This window comes from Physeter macrocephalus, chromosome 11 (assembly GCF_002837175.3).
Source record: "Physeter macrocephalus isolate SW-GA chromosome 11, ASM283717v5, whole genome shotgun sequence".
NCBI lineage: Eukaryota > Metazoa > Chordata > Mammalia > Artiodactyla > Physeteridae > Physeter > Physeter macrocephalus.
In genome coordinates, this window is record NC_041224.1 from 84,376,666 (window position 1) to 84,393,738 (window position 17,073).

The window sequence follows — 17,073 nt, forward strand, 5'->3', positions numbered from 1 at the left end:
ACAAGGATATTCTCTTACATAACCACCGCACAGTTACCAAAACCAGGAAAATTTTAACATTGTTACAGTGTTAAATGTGTAAACCTCATTCAAATCTGGACACTTGTCCCCTTAATGTCCTTAATAGCAATTTGTTTTTATTGTTCAGGATCCAGCCCAGGATCATGTATCGCATTTAGTTGGAAAGTCTTTTCAGTCTCCTTAATCTGGAATAGTACTTCAGTCTTTCTTTGTTTTTCATTAGTGACATTCTGGAAGAGTACAGGCCAGTTTTTTTGTGTGTGTTTGTTTTTAAATTTTTATAGAAGGCCTCTCAATTTGGGTTGTCTGATGTTTTCTTCTGACTAGGTTGAGGTTATGCATTTTTATTAGGAACACTAAGTGATGCTGTGTCCTCAGTGGGTGGGATCAGAAGACATGAGATGTTAGTTCATTTCATTATTTGTGTTGTTAACTTTTTTGATCACTTGATTCGTGTGGTATGTGCCAGGTTTCTATCTTTCCCTTTGTAATTTGTAAGTGAGCAGATTATTTTTAAAAGTAGTTTTTTTCTTTTTAAAATAATCGATCTTTATTTTTAAAAATTGGAAAGCCAGAGCACAAAGTAAATTAAAATTGGCCTCAATTACTACCTAGGAATAATTACTATTAAAGTTTTGGGGTCTCCTTTTCTTTCTTTTCAAATATGTGTTTTGAGCACCTGCTACTTATTATTCTAGACAAAGGGAATATCTCAGTGAGTAAAATGTGCTCTCATGGGGCTTACATTCTGGTAAATAATAATAGCTATCATTTTTTTTTATTGAGATGTAATTAACATATAACATTGTATGAGTGAGGTATACAACAAAATGATTTGATATATGTGTATATTGCAAAATGATTACCACAGTAAGTTTAGTTAACATCCATCACATATAGTTACAGATTTTTTCTTGTGATGAGAACATTTAAGATTTTTTCTCTTAGCAACTTTCACATGAACAATACAGTATTGTTAACTAGTTAACTGTAGTCCTCATGCTGTACAGTACATTCTAACTATCATTTATTGAACATTTATTATGTGCCAGTGCACTGCTGTAGGTGCTTTGCTTTTATCAATCATTTAATTCTGAAAACAACCTTATGAGGTAAGTGTGATTGTTGCTCTCTTATGGCAGAGAATTTAGTATACCCCAGGTTAAACAGCTGCACAGTGATGTGCCGTACTGTGATTCAGGCAGAGACCATCCTCTTAACTACTGTGGTATGGTAACAAGTTATAAGCCAAGTCTGAAAGTTAGAAAACAAATTAAGGTGGTGATTCTGTTGAACTCTTGGGAACAGAACTATGGCAGCATTGTTGTCTATACCTGAGATGCTTTGTACTTGCTTAGGGTTTTCTCTTACTCCTCCACTCTTACTCCGTGTAAGCAGTGACCTCTCTTGATTGGGCCTCCTTAAGGAAATTCTCTTACTTTCCCCCTCTTCCCTTCTACTGACCTGTTCTCAATGATGTGACGGTTAAAAAGAAAAAACCAAACCAAACCCTGATTTGTAGCGTTTGCCAATTTCAGTGGTGTAAATATACCCATAATTGTTGACTTCAAGATATCAATGCCACATCACTGAACACAGAATTGGCAAGAGGTGTGTTGGGAAAAGATGTGCAGTAGCACACCATTATAACAGGTACAACAGATGTAAACCTCAGGAGCGTAGATAATAGTAAGATGTGGCAAAAGATTAAAATGTGATGTTTCGAGTATTTATTACATCTCTTTTAAATTTATTTAATTGTAAGCTTATATCATTTACTTTTTAATAATGGCCGTGTTTAACACCTGGCTTGCAGAAACCCTGAAAATATGATGCGCTCTCGCAAGCCTGTACAGGCCAGCTCCAGCATACCACTGCAGTTATCTTGCTGCTGACTGTGCCCACCTTCAGGAGCCTTTTGACTGACACTGTGTTGCTATCTAAGAGATCAGTGCTATCCCTTCTTTTAACATCCCTCCTACAAAACTCCCTATCTCATTCCTCTCATCTCTACCTAACATCTTCCCTGTTTCCAAGGCCTTGTTTGCCCCACACTGTAAGTCACTCTCTCCCATCTCTCAGATGCTCTTCTCTTCCCGATTTCATTTTTTTCCCCAAATCAAGTTACTGTCCCCAGTTAAAGGAAGGCCCCAGACACAACTAATATCTTGGGGCATGCAGAGTCTCTCAGCAAGATGGTAGGTAGGTCTAATGTAGAGAGAGAATCCTTGGTCTAGAAAAGGAAGATCTATTCTTAGATTTCCAGGTTAGAAATCTAAGTGGAAATAACATATATTTTTTTTACTTATTAATAAGTACATAAAGGTGATTTCAGTACTATTAATAGAGTCCCCAAGATAGGGACGTATATACAAGTCCAAAAGTATAATTCTAAATAGTGTCTGAAGTCAGTGATAATTCTGTTGTACCGACTGTGCTATTCCTGTGTTACGGTGCTTTGAAGCTTTCCAGTTCAGCAGTCCTAGTAAGTTACAGCTTATTTGTAGTTCATTCTGACTTCTTACAGCAGGTTGGAACCCCTACCGTATATAGGGCGCTACACGGAGTACTGGGGAGAAATAAGAAAGAGACACTCAGGGCTATAGGAAATACTTTGAATTTGGTCTTCAGAATCAACCTGCTGGAGCATTTCTGTTACTAGACTTGATCCCAAGTTTGACTTCATGATTTTTGGTTTTTATTATTTAGTGAAACACTACCTGCTGCTCCTTTCTGCTGCTGGCCATTAAGTTGTGGCCACAGGGTGCCATGGTTCTCTAATAGGCTTTATTACTGCTAAAGTGGAAAGGAAAGAAATGTTTTAAGTAATGGGAATTCTCTCCCCTATTTAATGTTAAAATGGCCTGGCTTTCTCTAAATTGGATTTTCCATAATGCATCATTAAGGTTTACACAGTACTAAACCTCAGTGCTTTAAAATCTTTTGTTTATGGTTACCACATGAATTATATAATTTTTATGATTGGCAGAATGGTAATTAGGACTGTATTTCATAGAATAAATTTAATTTATCCAGTGACCTCAATTTTAAAAAATGTATAAAAATTGCTAGAATAATATTTGCAAATAAAGGACGGAGATGTCTTAACTTCTAAATAGTTGCAGAGTCACGGGCAGAGTTACTGGCACAAGATTTATGTCTGATTCCGTGGGCTCAAGGGAGGGGTGGATAAAGAAGAGTAGCGATTCCAGATGGTCAGGAAACACAAATTGTTGGAAAAGCGCCCCTCCCATCCTCATAGATTAAGAATATTATCCTAGGCTGAGTGGTGAATATGCTTCAAGAATTCTCACATATTAGCTGTAAGAAGAGAAGGTATTATCTCCATTTATATAGTCAAGGAACCTGAGATTTAGAGGATTTAAGTAAAGTCTTTGTAGATGGAATTTAAACCCAGATTTGTCTGGAGCCCAAGCTCTTTGCACTCTACCACTTCCAGGCCAGCTCTGTTAGAGGCTCTCCATGTTTGATGGAGAATGGGTGGACTTGGCAGTGATTCTGTGGGATGTAGAGTTCAGAGAGTTATTGCTGCAAACGGAACACAGAGGTTAAGGGGCATTGTGAGTATAAGGATGTAACTGTTTAATATACTTCCTCCATCCTCTCTGCCTTACTTTTAGATTTTCCTGGAATTTTTACAGAGCTTTTTTTGGGAGCTATTTTACATTCTTTAAAAAATTTTTTTCCAAGTGAAGGTACCATTATCTTGTTGGTTTACTTATTTGTCTAACCATCTCCACTAAAATGTAAGCTTAAAGAGGACAGAGATCTTATTTTCAGATTGTTTTGTATTCTCAATGCCTAGAATACTTCCTGGCACATAGGGGCTCAATCAGTGTTTATATTTGTACAAACTCACTAGAATGGGCACAGTTTGGATGATACATTTGATTTCCCCTTAAATTTGATGTTTTCTAAAGATAAGCTCCCAAGAGGAACTTTACTAACGCAAACTTGCTCTCTCTTCCCTTTTCCTAGGGCGATTGTGTTGTTACTGTACTGCTCTCTGAGGAGGACAAAGTTGAGGATGATGTAGTTTTTTACTTGGTATTTTCGGGTTCCACTCTCCATCACTGTACAAGTACTCGGAAGGTCAGTTCTGATACGCTGGAGACCATTGCTCCTGGTAAGTATTTGAGTGGAATCTTTACTAGCCTTTATTTATTCTGTGTTCTGGTATAGAGTAATCAGGGTGATAGAACTATTGTTAGATCTTTGTTTTAAATATACTTTAAAGTATTTTATTTCTTGCTTGTTGCACAAAAATCTGAGCCTAACTAGAAATAATTGAAATAAAATGGTGTCATAAATTGAAAGACAGTAATTAAGATCAAAAATATTAATTTATTGGAATGTGGAAGAAAACTAAAACACATTTGAAAGATAAAAGTTCATGTGGTTACTATGGTGTGACTGCATATTTGATTCTGAATATCACTGTGGCAAAAGCAGAGGTAAAATACAATTAGTAACACATTCCTCAGTATCCGTGAGGGAAAGACTAAAAATCTTCCGTAAAAGCCAGAGCTTCCCCAAATTAACAGATTATAGTTCATGGTGAAATGAATACTTAATCAGTCACTATTGCATTTATCCATTTAACAGAATTAAAAGGAAAATGTTTACTTTTAAAAATTCTTTATAAAGTCATTAAGTCATTGCTATTTCCACCAGAAGTGGCCGATAACTTTGACAGTCTTTTGACCGACCCCAGGTACCTGAAGGTGTATTGATTCATGTTTGGAAATGAGCTTCTTCTTTCTTTAATTGACCTTGCTTCAAAGTTAATAATTGGTTAATTTTCATCAGAATACAAAAGAGGGCACATTTAGGGGGAACCCCTAAAAATGTTGACAGTTGAACCATTTGCCTTTAGAAAATAAAATGGATTTAGTTCTTATTGAAACATTTCCTGTAACCAGTGATTTTATGTAACTCTGATTCCACTTTGTTGAAATAGATGGTGTAAAAAAGTATTAGTTTATCAAGCACTTTCAATATCTGGTCTTGCTGGTATTAGATCAGATTATCAGTTTTTGGTTGCTGCTGTGCTATTTTCCATACATTATCTTCATGTCTGATGCCTACCAGATCCTGGAAGTTAAACCACATTCAAGAACTGAGATTATGACAGTTGAAAGCTGTATTTATCCTCCTACTCGACAACAGTGATTTTGAAAATACAGGATTTAAAGATTCTTGGCAATTTCTATGTATATTCCCCCCAAACTTTTAGGGATAGGAAATTTAGCACGGAGTTCAGGATAGGTACTGATTTTTTCCCTAAAGAGTATTAAGTATCCTTCTTTGTAACTTAAAGCTCTAGTCTTGTTTCCTGTGAAGTATATCATGTCAGAGAGGCTGATCTGGAACCTGACATCTGCTCTAGCAGGTGCCATCCAGTGTCACCACTGCTAAACATTTCTTAGGTGTGGGTGACTGTGAGAAACAGACCCTCAGCTAGGTAGAATCAGTCAGTCCCTGACTGGGCTCTTATTAGGAAGGGAATGGAGGTAATTTTTATAGACTTACTCTTTTCCTGATGTAGAAGTGCTTTAGCAGTTTAAGTTTGTGTGTGTATGTGTATGTGTTTGTGTGTGCATATATATATAGACAGAGAGCGAGAAAGCGTGCAAGTAGACATAAGGAGAATGTTCGAGGAAGGCTAGCTATTACAAGGACATAGCCCTGTGCCCTCACTGCCGTCCTCAGTCACAGGTACCAGCAGAGTCCAGCCTCCTGGTGGAGAGGGATGTGCCTGGTGGCTCGTATACCTTCAATGACGAGGTACTTAAATTAGTGTGGACTGCAAGCAGTTACTCTCCTCGGGTTCACAGACCCCATGGTACTTGTATGACAGTCAAGAGCTCTAGGTTTGTACCACATCCTTGTATACTGTCCCCAGCCTACTGTTTTGGAACTTTAGTTCCCATTTCTTCTCTTGCCTTTGGTCTAACACTTCTTCAGTCTGTTTCAGGCCCCCCTCTTTTCCAGTCCCACCCATCTCTGGGTGTCCTTTGGTACTGACTGACTCTGAGTGCCCTAGACCTGTTGACTCCAGCCAGCCAGAATGGGCATTGTATTCTGCTCTTTCCCTCTCATTTGATCTGAATCCTCAGTAATCATTCCTGACCCATTTGCTTGGGGCCTGGAATCACAGTACCTGGTTTCTCCTAATATTTCACTGATCAGCTCTCCTCCCCTCAAATTATGATCTTACCTATTTACCATATTCTTACAACTTGTCCCCTTTGCCCCCAGTTGGCCTGAATGTTCTGCTACCCACCTGAATTCAGTCAGCCTGCTGCCTGAGGCCCCTAATCACAACAGAGGTGACAAAGGATTAGAGTCCCTGAAAGGCCCTCTTGTACAAGCAGGCTGAACAAAGAGTAAGGCAGCATGTGAGACTTTGATATGTGCAGGGGTCCCAGTGAGCCTCCCTCCTTGGTGAAGTAGAACCTCTGTTAACTATTGAAACAAAGGAGATTCCTGAGTGGATCTTGCTGCTCTGGTCATCACACGTGTCATTTTTCTGTTCACTTGTCTTCTTCAGCTGCTGTCCAGATTGGCCCAGTAATTGTTGTAGAGGGATGGGGGTAGAGATAGGGAGACTTTCGGGGGTTAAGTTAGTTTGGAATTGCTTGTTTATATCGTGGAGTTAATAGTTTTGTCTAGAATTAAACTGCCTTAAATCTGCTTTGGGAGATTTCTTTGACTTGTTCTGTACTTTCCATGAGGTCTTTACTCAGATATCACCTTCTCAGTGAGGCCTTTCCTGTCCACCTTATAAAATATACAACTGCCTCCTCTCCACGCTCCCTGTTCCCCTTCCCTGCTTTACTTTTCTCCACTGCACTTATCAACGTCGGACACATTATATATATTATTTATTTTCTACTTGCCTCTACTGCAGTGTCAGCTTCCTGAGGGCAAGGATTTGTGTCTGTTATGTTCATCGGTATATGCTAAGAAGGCTTTTTCTGTGAATTCCTACCACTTGATGGGACTGAGTTTCTACGGTGTTGAAACTCATCCTGGTTCTCAGAAGCACCCTTCTAGAAAGGTTGTGCATACATATGTGCATGTGTACACACACACACACACACACACACACACACACACACACACACACACACACACACACACACACACACACACACACACACACAGCCTTTCTTTTGAAAACTTCAAGAGGAGTCTGGCTTCTTGAGTTGAATTCTTGGCTAGGGTCAGGGCTCTGTGTGATCTTTCCAGAGCTGCCTCTAATGATTTCTGTGCATCAGTTAGCCATATTGATAGCCTCAAATTTCCTGTCTGTGGAGGGCAGTGTCAGATCAGTCAGGATTCTTCGTGGAAAGTCTGTATTGCTTCGTGCATCCCAGTTACTGGGTAAACGTGCACGGTTTGTTTGCAGCAGCTGCGACCAGGCGGGATGTACCTGCACCCCTTCTGCTCCTGTGTGGGGCTAGCTCCTCGGGTCCTAGTCATTTTGCTGACAATGGGAAGAAAAAGAGCTGTGTGTCTTGAGCTTGCTTTTAATGTCATGTTTCATCCAGATTGCTGGCTCTGATTTTTCTTTGAGTTCTCTGCGTGTTTCATTGTCAGTGTTTTGTACTATTTTAGTTTTCACTAAAACCAGATGATTGATTGACCTTCACAGACAGCTACTCCTTGATGTTAGTCTGTAACCTTTTATGATTTGGGGGGTAGGGAGATGAGACATTTCTTAATAGTCTCCTGGAAAAAAACCTCGTTGACTTGAGATACCGAGATTACAGTCCATTTTTTTCCTTTTTTCATATTTTCTCACTCTTTTGTTTGTTTTCTGATGAGAAGCTTACAATGAATTGTGTATGTATGTTTAGTTATAAAGAAATTGTAAAGTCTTTTTAAAGTAATCTTCTCTTGCTTTAACACTACAGAAAGGCTGTAGATGTAATACAGTCCTCCTTCTTTAAAAATGAAATTATGTTAAGAGTAGTAGCATCTTAAGGGACAGTTAGTTGGAGCCTTTGGAGGCTTTATCTGCCTTTAAATGTTTTAAAAGTGCACATGTTATTTTTAACATATTGAATATGGTAATTTTTAATAAAAACATATTGAAGACTTCGGAAATAATGTCCTCTCTTTTGAAAATAAACTATCTTTGTGCTAATGAACACTAAACAAAGACAAACAAGCGTTATAATAAAACACCACATTCAAAATACCTATGAATTGGCTGGTTTAAGAATATAATTTGCTGTGAAATACATCCTGAAATGAAAATATATCTCTACAGACAAAAGGTGTTGCCTTTGTAATAAATGAAAATAAAATATCTCTATTCTTTTCTCTTCACATAAAACAAATCCAACCCCAAATCCCATTTTAACAAAACAGTGATTTCCCTTGAGGGATGAAGCCAAGATGTTTTCTTTAAAAGACTATAGGACTGGTAAGTAATATAAAGAAATCTGAGTATCCTTGGAAGGTAATTCTTGAGGGATATGAGGTACTGTCATGGATTCATTTTTATTACTTAGATGTGAATTTAGACCAAGCAGACAGTAATTGCAGAATGGAAAATGAGACAGGATGTTTAGTGGATGCTCATACTATTTCTGTGAAAGGCTTTGGTGCAGAATCTATCATAAAATGAAATCTTTTTTTTTTTTTTTTTCAGCATGTCTGTTACTTACTTTTAGATTTCACAGCAAGGGTTCTTGTTTGACAGGAAAACTGCAAACATTCACTGACCCAGAGTTTGACTCCGCTCTCTCGTATCTTTCTTTTCTTTCTCACTTAATCAAAGGGAAGGTACTATATAAAGTAGATTTGTTATTAAAAAGAAAGAAATAAGTACATTTACCATGATCAGAAGTCTCTTGTGGCTTTATTAAAAACCAGTGCTTACAGCCCAGGTCTCAACAAGTAGTCCTGCAGTTAAATCGTGTGTCTCTCAGTTCTTGTGAACCAAGACTCTGTTTCTAGCAGCGGATGTGCAGAGGTTGCCAAATTGAATAACACATTTGAAAAGAAGTTCTAGGCTTTTAACTGGCGCAATCAGAGAATCCTGGTGCCCTCTCTCTCTGCCAAAGTAATCAGTTATCCTAAAATACCATCCTAAAATACTCCGTAGTACAAGGCTGTCTCTAGACAGACATGATTTTATATTTTAAAAGGCTTAAATTACTGTCCCAATGCTAGTCAGTATATATAGTGGCTATCCTGGAAAAACAAACTGAGGACTAGTTGAAGGGAAGTGTATCTGCTGTCGGCTGTCCTGTTGTAATTAATGCCTGTGTGGATACTTCATCACCTTGGAACTATGAACACAGCACTAGAATGGAGCACGCACGTTGCACTGGGGCCAGTATCCCCCCAAGGGAGTGAGAATTGGTTCTTAGGGGGGTTAAAAAAACTTAACTCTTTATATAGAGAGCACAGATACACATATACAAATATATGGTATATCTGTGGTATTAAAGTTTCATGGGATGGGTGTGGCAAATAGAAATGTTTAAAAAGTCTCCTTGGGGGGCTTCCCTGGTGGCGCAGTGGTTGGGAGTCTGCCTGCCGATGCAGGGGACTCGGGTTTGTGCCCCGGTCCGGGAAGATCCCACATGCCGCGGAGCGGCTGGGCCTGCGAGCCATGGCGGCGGAGCCTGTGCGTCCGGAGCCTGTGCTCTGCAACGGGAGGGTCCACAACAGTGAGAGGCCCGTGTACCACAAAACAAAACAAAACAAAACAAAAGGCTCCTTGGGGGATGACAGTGAATAAAAGGTTGAGAAGCACTGCCTTAGAGTAATAAGCTGGATTATATAGCACATCAAATTTTTAGTGTTAATTAACCCCTTTCTCCCCACAGATGTATCAGTACATGATTCCTGTGCCTGCCGTCTTTTCCCCCTCTGCGTAAATACTCCTGTACATAGAGATCTTTGATACCTATCCCAAATTTGCACATCTACCATTAGACCAGCGAAAACTAGCAGTAGGTACATACTTCTGCACATAATCCTATGCCTCTTAGAGTGTGGGTCTGAAGACTGAAAATTTCCTTCAACCCTGTATAGCCACTTCAAAGGGAAGAAAAAGACACCAAATTTTTAAATACTTTTGATGCCAAAATGAAGTAGTAAAACATATAATTTTTATATTTTCCACCTTTGACTACAAATGCAGCCTTCTGGTAGGAAATGACTGAGTGGGTCTGGGCTTGGTTGGCCCAGCAAGCACTTCCAGGGTTCCTTTTTGGATAGCTGGTGAAACAAAGTCCCAATTGTTTCATTCTCAAAAGAGAAGGCCCGGATGGGATGTGTGCCACTTTTAGCCTAATAGGAAATGAAGTAATTCTTGGGTCATGCTTCAGCAGTTTTGTTTATCTGTAGCACTGTTTCGTTTCCATGGGTATGGGTGCTTCATATAGTGATAAGGAGCCTGCGGAAAAGCTCTCCAACCTCAGGAGCACACACCTCCTGATGTGTGAGCTTAAAAAAGGTTTGGATTAGATGCTTTTAAGAGGACCATCAGCAGTTAAATTTTTGTTTCCCACCTAGGTGCTACTGGTTGTGTGTTGTTTATTCGGCTTTCTTTCTCCTTCCCTTTGTTTTTTCAGTTCTACAGTGTCAGGGGCAACATTTGCTGTGTTGGGCTTATGCAGAAGCTCTTGATAGAGTAATAGGCATCTCTTTTCCTTGAGTCACATGAATAGGAGGATTTTAATAGCTAATACTGATAATAAGTACCAGGTTTAGATGCCTGTTTATGCCAGGTGTCTGCTTTGTGTACAGCCATCTCTGATTTTTTTTTAATAACCTGGAAGTTTGGTGATGTTCCCATTTTTGTGCGCAAGCAAACAGATTTCAAGGTCGAGTGACTTTTTCAGGTTGACCCAGCCTGTTTGCAGTGGAGGTGAGACTCAAACCTGATATCTTCTGACTCTACAGCTAGTTGTCAGCATACTTCAGTACCTCTTACAATTCACTCAGTAAGGGTTCGATCTCTCCCTCCCCAAAATTTACTTCATACTTCTGTTGTAATTGACTCGGACTTGATTGTAGCATATATTCAGAAGTCAATTTTAAAAAATGGAATTGAGGTTTAGGCCATGTTCCTTAACAGTTCATCTCTCTTCTTCCCCTGTCTCAATTCTCTGGGGGTATTTCCCTCAGAAGAAGCTCAGTAAAATTTTCAGAACTTCCCCTTTTAAAAGGACTTGTGATTTTTATTTTCTTTTTTTGTTACCAGGAAATTGTGTGGAAGGAAAAACACCATGGAACTAGCTGAAAACCTTGTTACTCTTCTTTATGCTGCAGCTTCTGTCTTCATGTAAAAAGAAGTTAATTGTGGTTATTATGTCGAATTGGGTATAGTTTCCCATCCCCATGTTTTTGCCCTGAAGATATAGACATCGTTAATGCCTTGTATTTTGTGTGTACAAAGGCAGTCATAAGACTAATGGCCCCTGAAAACAGTTGTGTCTTTAGAGCTAATTTATGGTAGTAAGAGATTTTATGTGTACAGATGCAGTGACTTCAGTTTTATTAATGGGTCCATATTACATAACCTTTGTTTTTGAAAAACGTTGATTTTTTTTTTCTAGATGCTGTATCTGAAAGGTCATAGGGATTAAAAACTAATCTTGTGAACCATTTGAGCCTAATAGAAAACGTGAATGTGAGACAGTAGCCCTGCCAGCCTTGCGAGGTGGTTTTCCAGACGGTAGGGGAGGCACTTTGCTCGAGCTAAATAGTAATTCTTCCAATTTACTGAAAGTTTAATAAAGACTGAGCCAGGAAACCCTCAGTTCTTCACTCCTCTTTTAACCCTCAGTTTTTCTTTGGAAAAAGAAGCCTATAATCATACCAAACAAATTCCAGATTTATGGCACATTTTACTTAGGATGATTCATAGTTTCTCCTTCAGATTGTGAGTTCATGTCTAAAGGGAAAATATTGGGCTAACAGTTGGATGGCTTCTCCTAGATATCTATTTCATGGCCTTTGCTGACATTCTATCTTCTCTAATACACGGTTTTGTTTTAGTTCTCCATAAATAGAGCAGATGATAGTTTGCCCATCCACCCATCCACCTTCTAAGAGATTCTGCTAAAGCAGCAGAAAGAATTATTCATGCTTATGCTGCTAAGCACATGTGCATACACATACACACCCCTAAACCACCTTCTATTTCTCCCTCTTTGTATTCCCCACCCCGTCCTAGCCAAGTAAAGTCATTTTAGGCGCGCGCGCGCCCGTGCAGGAGAGTGTGAGATGAAGTTGAAGGTATGGACTATGGCCTGGACCCTGTGTATATACAGGAGGTGATTTTACAGAGCAGTGATGATGTTGACTTTTAGCGACGGTGTGACTCGCTTTCTGGCTCAAGCGCTCAGGTGTCTGACACCTCTGCACAGGCTTGGGGAAGGAGACGAGTAAGAAAGAATAACTGTTTGGATGGGTGGGGCAGTGGATGTCATTATTGTAGGTTAGTTTAATATCTCTTCTAAGACAGTGTGTTTAAGTTTTGAAGGTAGAATTCAGTTTGGATCCCACATTATTCACATTCTCATCATTGAATTGTGAAGCCTGTAAGTTTAGTTTTTATTGACATTTATTTGTATCTACCTCAAAGGACTGTCAGGAATTTTAAAATGAGCTTAATCCTGAATAAATGGGAAATGCTATAATTACTGGTGAGATTCATGAATGAGAACCACAACATTCTTAAAGTACAGTTATCTGTCAGTATCTGCAAAGGGATTGGTTCCAGGACCCCCATGGATACCAAAATCTGCAGATGCTCAAGTCCCTTAGTTGGCCCTCTGTATCCATAGTTCTGCATCCGGAGATTCAGCCAACCATGGATCGTAAATATAGTAGTACATATATGTAGTATTGAAGGAAAAAATCCACATATAAGTGGACCCAGGCAGTTCAAACCCATCTTGTTAAAGGGTCAACAGTAATTATCCTGACTGAAATATATATTGCTGTGTCTGTCTGTCTAGTTTGATTGGAAGTGAAATGAGCCTGTATATGTTGTTTTGGGTGATAGTATTAAAGAATTTGAGAGGAGTCTTCTAAATTATAGCTCTTGATTTACGAGATTAGGATACTCTCCAGATTTTAAAGTGTTAGAGAATTTATCATTTACCTCAGGCCACATAGCTTAGGAAATAACAAAATAGGTTTGAACCCAGGTCTCTCCTCACACGAAACATCTAGGTGTAGCCTAGTTAATATCTTCCTGAAACTGCCTCCTGCAGAAATTATTCCATCCCTTGAACTTACTCTCTGCTTCCATTTTTATGTTTTTGAAACTGTTTCTTGTTCCTGGAATCTCTTCCTAAGTTTCTGTCTCTGCCCACCTTCTGCCTGGTAAAACCCATGGGTTTGTACAGCTGGGTTAACCATAGAGCCTGCAGAGGCTGCCCTTATTCTGTACATGAAGAAATTGAGGCCTGGAGAAGCACAGATTATCTGAGGTCATGCAACTTAGGAGTCTTATAGTCAGGATTTGAGCATAGTGTTTTCCTTCCTTTCCTGTTAGTTTTTCCATGGTACCTTTATTTCCCGTTTAAGCCTTCTTGTCTTCATGAATCTTGGGTGTAGGGGCAGACAGGAGAGCAAGGAAACTTGGGTTCAGATTCTAATTCTGCCACTTAGGAGCTTTATAACCTTGGACAAATTACTTAACATTTTTGTGACTTGATTTCCTCATCTGGCAAATGGGGATAATAATAGTACCTACTGCTAGGGTTGTTATGAGAATTAAATGAACTGTTATTAGGAAATCACTGAGGATGGTGCCTGGCACAGAGAAATCATTAGAGAAGTGATAGATAGATAGATAGATAGATAGATATTATTAGAGAAGTGATAGATAGGGAGGGAGGGATAGGATAGGACTCTGCATCTGAGTTCTGAGGGTTGCAGTGAAGAACCGCTGCGATTGGAGAGTTGGGAGCAGGATGCCTATCAAAAAGGTCCTCTTGACTGCCACTTTTCTTTTGCTCACCTGTGAAATGCACTGGTCCTCTGGCGAGTCGCATGGTATGTGTTTCTTTAGAACCCACCCCATTTTGCAGTGATCTGCAGCTTGGTTGATTGCCACCTCATAGACTATAAACATCTGGAGAGCTCAGATTCACTGTGATTAGCTTCTGATTACAGTGTGCTAGGCTTGGTGGATGTCCACATGTTATTTTTGGCTGCACCGAACAGCTCACGAGATCTTAGTTCCCCGACCAAGGATTGAACCTGGACCCCAGCAGTGAAAGCACCAAGTCCTAACCACTGGACCGCCAGGGAATTCCCCAGATGTTAGTCGTTAAATGTTACAGAACAGTTTAGAAGAACTACTTTCTGCCAGAAAAACACCCAAAGCTTTATTACCTGAATCAGTTGATTTGTTTATCCTGATGTTGTTGTCTTATGTAACTAGGCTGGCTGCCCTTCAAAGAAAGATTAAGATTCTTTTTTTCTAATTTCATTTCACATAGTAGATGTATAAATTCAACATATTTATTGAATTGAAATACAAACATGGGTGTATACACACCGCCATGCACATGTGTGCACGCATGCATGCCAGAGGATGCTTCACTTTCCCACAGCCTTCATGGAAGGATTTCAACTGGGAATGCAGTTGGGAGCACCTTGGTGGAGTTACGCGTTTGTGTGGAGACTGATCTTGGTGGTTGATGGACCTGTTCCTCTTGCTTAATAGTCATACTGGCCTGTCATTCCAAGTGTTGGGCTCCTCGCAGGTAGGGACGTAGCTGTCACCCTTCCCTCTTTATCTATAAGCAATGTGTTACAAAACTTTCACATCATGATATAATAGGCCATGACCTTTGGCATCAGACTTGAATTTGAATGATGGATTCTGCTTCTTCACATGTGTGTAAATTTGGGCAAATTACGTCTTGAAGTCTCAGTTTTCTCATCTGTAATGTGAGGACAATACACACCTCATAAATTTGTTGTGTAGGGAAAATGACATGTCAGATGCCTGGTATGTGGTAGGTTCTTGTTTAGTAAGTATTGATACTTGTTACCATCCTCAAATTACACAGCAGGGAGAGATTTCTTTTGTCACAAAGTAAAAGCTTAAGGAGGCACCTGGGGAAAAAGTATATGTGGAAAATCTATTATTACCCTCACTGGTCATGTGGAAAAAAATAATTGTTTTCTCTTTCAAAGACAGCAGAAAGGGGCTTCCCTGGTGGCACAGTGGTTGAGAGTCCGCCTGCCGATGCAGGGGACACGGGTTCGTGTCCCGGTCCGGGAAGATCCCACATGCCGCGGAGCGTCTGGGCCCGTGAGCCATGGCCGCTGGGCCTGCGTGTCCAGAGCCTGTGCTCCGCAACGGGAGAGGCCACAACAGTGAGAGGCCCGCATACCGCAAAAAAAAAAAAAAGACAGCAGAAAGCTTACTTTGTTCTGTGAAGTGTGAAGCCTCGCTTGGCTGTGCCCATGGTCTGGAGAGCCAGATTCAGGGACCCTCCTCCTCATCCTGCTGCTGGGAAGCGGTCAGTGCGTGTCGGTGGGCTCAGGGCAGCCCAGGCCTCAGGTGCCTGCCGTTTATCAGGCAGCGCACCAGGGGGAGCAACTCAAACAGAAGCATCAACTCCATTTCCTTTTCTTTTTTCTCATCAGAAAGATACTTATGAAAGAAACGATGATGTTAGGAGCATAGTTCCAGCTAGTTGAGGAAAAACGTGTTTTGATGAATATTCTATATCTTGGAAATACTTAGTTCTGTGAGGCTGAAAACCCAGAGAAAGTCTGATTCTCCAGGAAGTCCTCCCCACGGGAAACACTGCTGTTAAACCTTCCTGATCTTACTTGAGCAGAGGTCTTTGAGGTGACACGTAGCTTGCTGCCAGTGTTGCAGCTCGTGAGGTCTCTGCCCCTTTGGACAGTGGGCACTGTAGTCTCTGGCATGCTTGCTTCTCCTCAGCCAGGTTTCTAGCCACAGCATTGTGTCATCCCTGGGTGACCTAGGTGATTTGATTGAAGTTCTCTTTACGTTACAGGAAAGAACGTGTATCTCAGAGCAAAAGTTATTTTCTAGGCCTTGAATTGCTTCATAATAGTAAAATAAAATCAAGTCGTTTTGTACTTTTCCAAGTGCTTCCTCAGTTGCTCAGTTGTATTGTGGTGAAAGTGAGGCAGGTTCTGGGGCATCTACAATTCCTGCCATGTAACCTGTATGAGTGACTTTTTCCCTGTTGGCTTTTCGGATCCAGCGCAGTTAGGGAAGGGTTAGACTTCCCATTGTACGCTAGGCCTTGCAAGGTCCTTCAGCTTTCATTCTTTAATTTGTTCAAACTGAACCACTGTAGTTCAATGTATATTGAGATTTTCAGAGACTGTTAGTACCAAACACTATGCTGGGCATCGTGGCAGCTGGAATACAAAGTTATTTGTTGTTTGGTAGGGGAACCAATTCATATTTGCAAATAGCAATTGTAAAAATGAGTTGGAAATGGAGTTTTAAGAAGATTTGGAGTTTTGGAAGATTGCTGTTAGAGCTCAGAGGAAGGAGAGGTTTGTTTTAGGAAGGGGAGCTTGTATGTCACGCAGGAAGAACCGAAAAGCACCCCCTCACCCCGCAGTGTCCACCTTTCAGGAGGAGGGCTCTAATCCTGTTTTCCTTGCTGCGTGTGTTTCCTTAGGTCATGACTGCTGCGAGACGGTGAAGGTGCTGCTCTGTGCTTCCAAAGAGGGCCTGCCTGTGTTTGTGGTGGCAGAAGAAGACTTCAGGTTCATCCAGGACGAGGCCTATGATGCAGCCCAGTTCCTGGCAACCAGTGCTGGAAATCAGCAGGCTCTGAACTTCACCCGTTTCCTGGATCGGTCAGGACCCCCGTCTACGGACGTGAATTCCCTTGATGAGAAGGTTTCCCTGGCGTTCAGGCACCTGAAGCTGCCAGCGGAGTGGAATGTGTTGGGAACAGATGCAACTTCGCATGGTAAGAACTTCAGTGACCCACAGTCTCTGAATTTGGAATTCTTGTGTTTTTGGATGGGGCTGCT

At 40.5% G+C, this 17,073-nt stretch overlaps 1 protein-coding gene across 1 annotated transcript in view; it reads left to right on the plus strand.

Moving 5' to 3' along the window:
* The first annotated feature begins 3,518 nt into the window (after nucleotides 1-3,518).
* The window catches only part of LOC102984766 (A-kinase anchor protein 13-like), a 48,139-nt gene continuing 34,584 nt past the window's right edge, over nucleotides 3,519-17,073 (plus strand). The window contains exons 1-3 of the mRNA XM_028495094.1: nucleotides 3,519-3,602; nucleotides 4,021-4,168; nucleotides 16,713-17,009. Of these exons, the coding sequence (XP_028350895.1) occupies nucleotides 3,519-3,602; nucleotides 4,021-4,168; nucleotides 16,713-17,009 (529 nt within the window). The remainder of the gene's footprint in view (nucleotides 3,603-4,020; nucleotides 4,169-16,712; nucleotides 17,010-17,073) is intronic.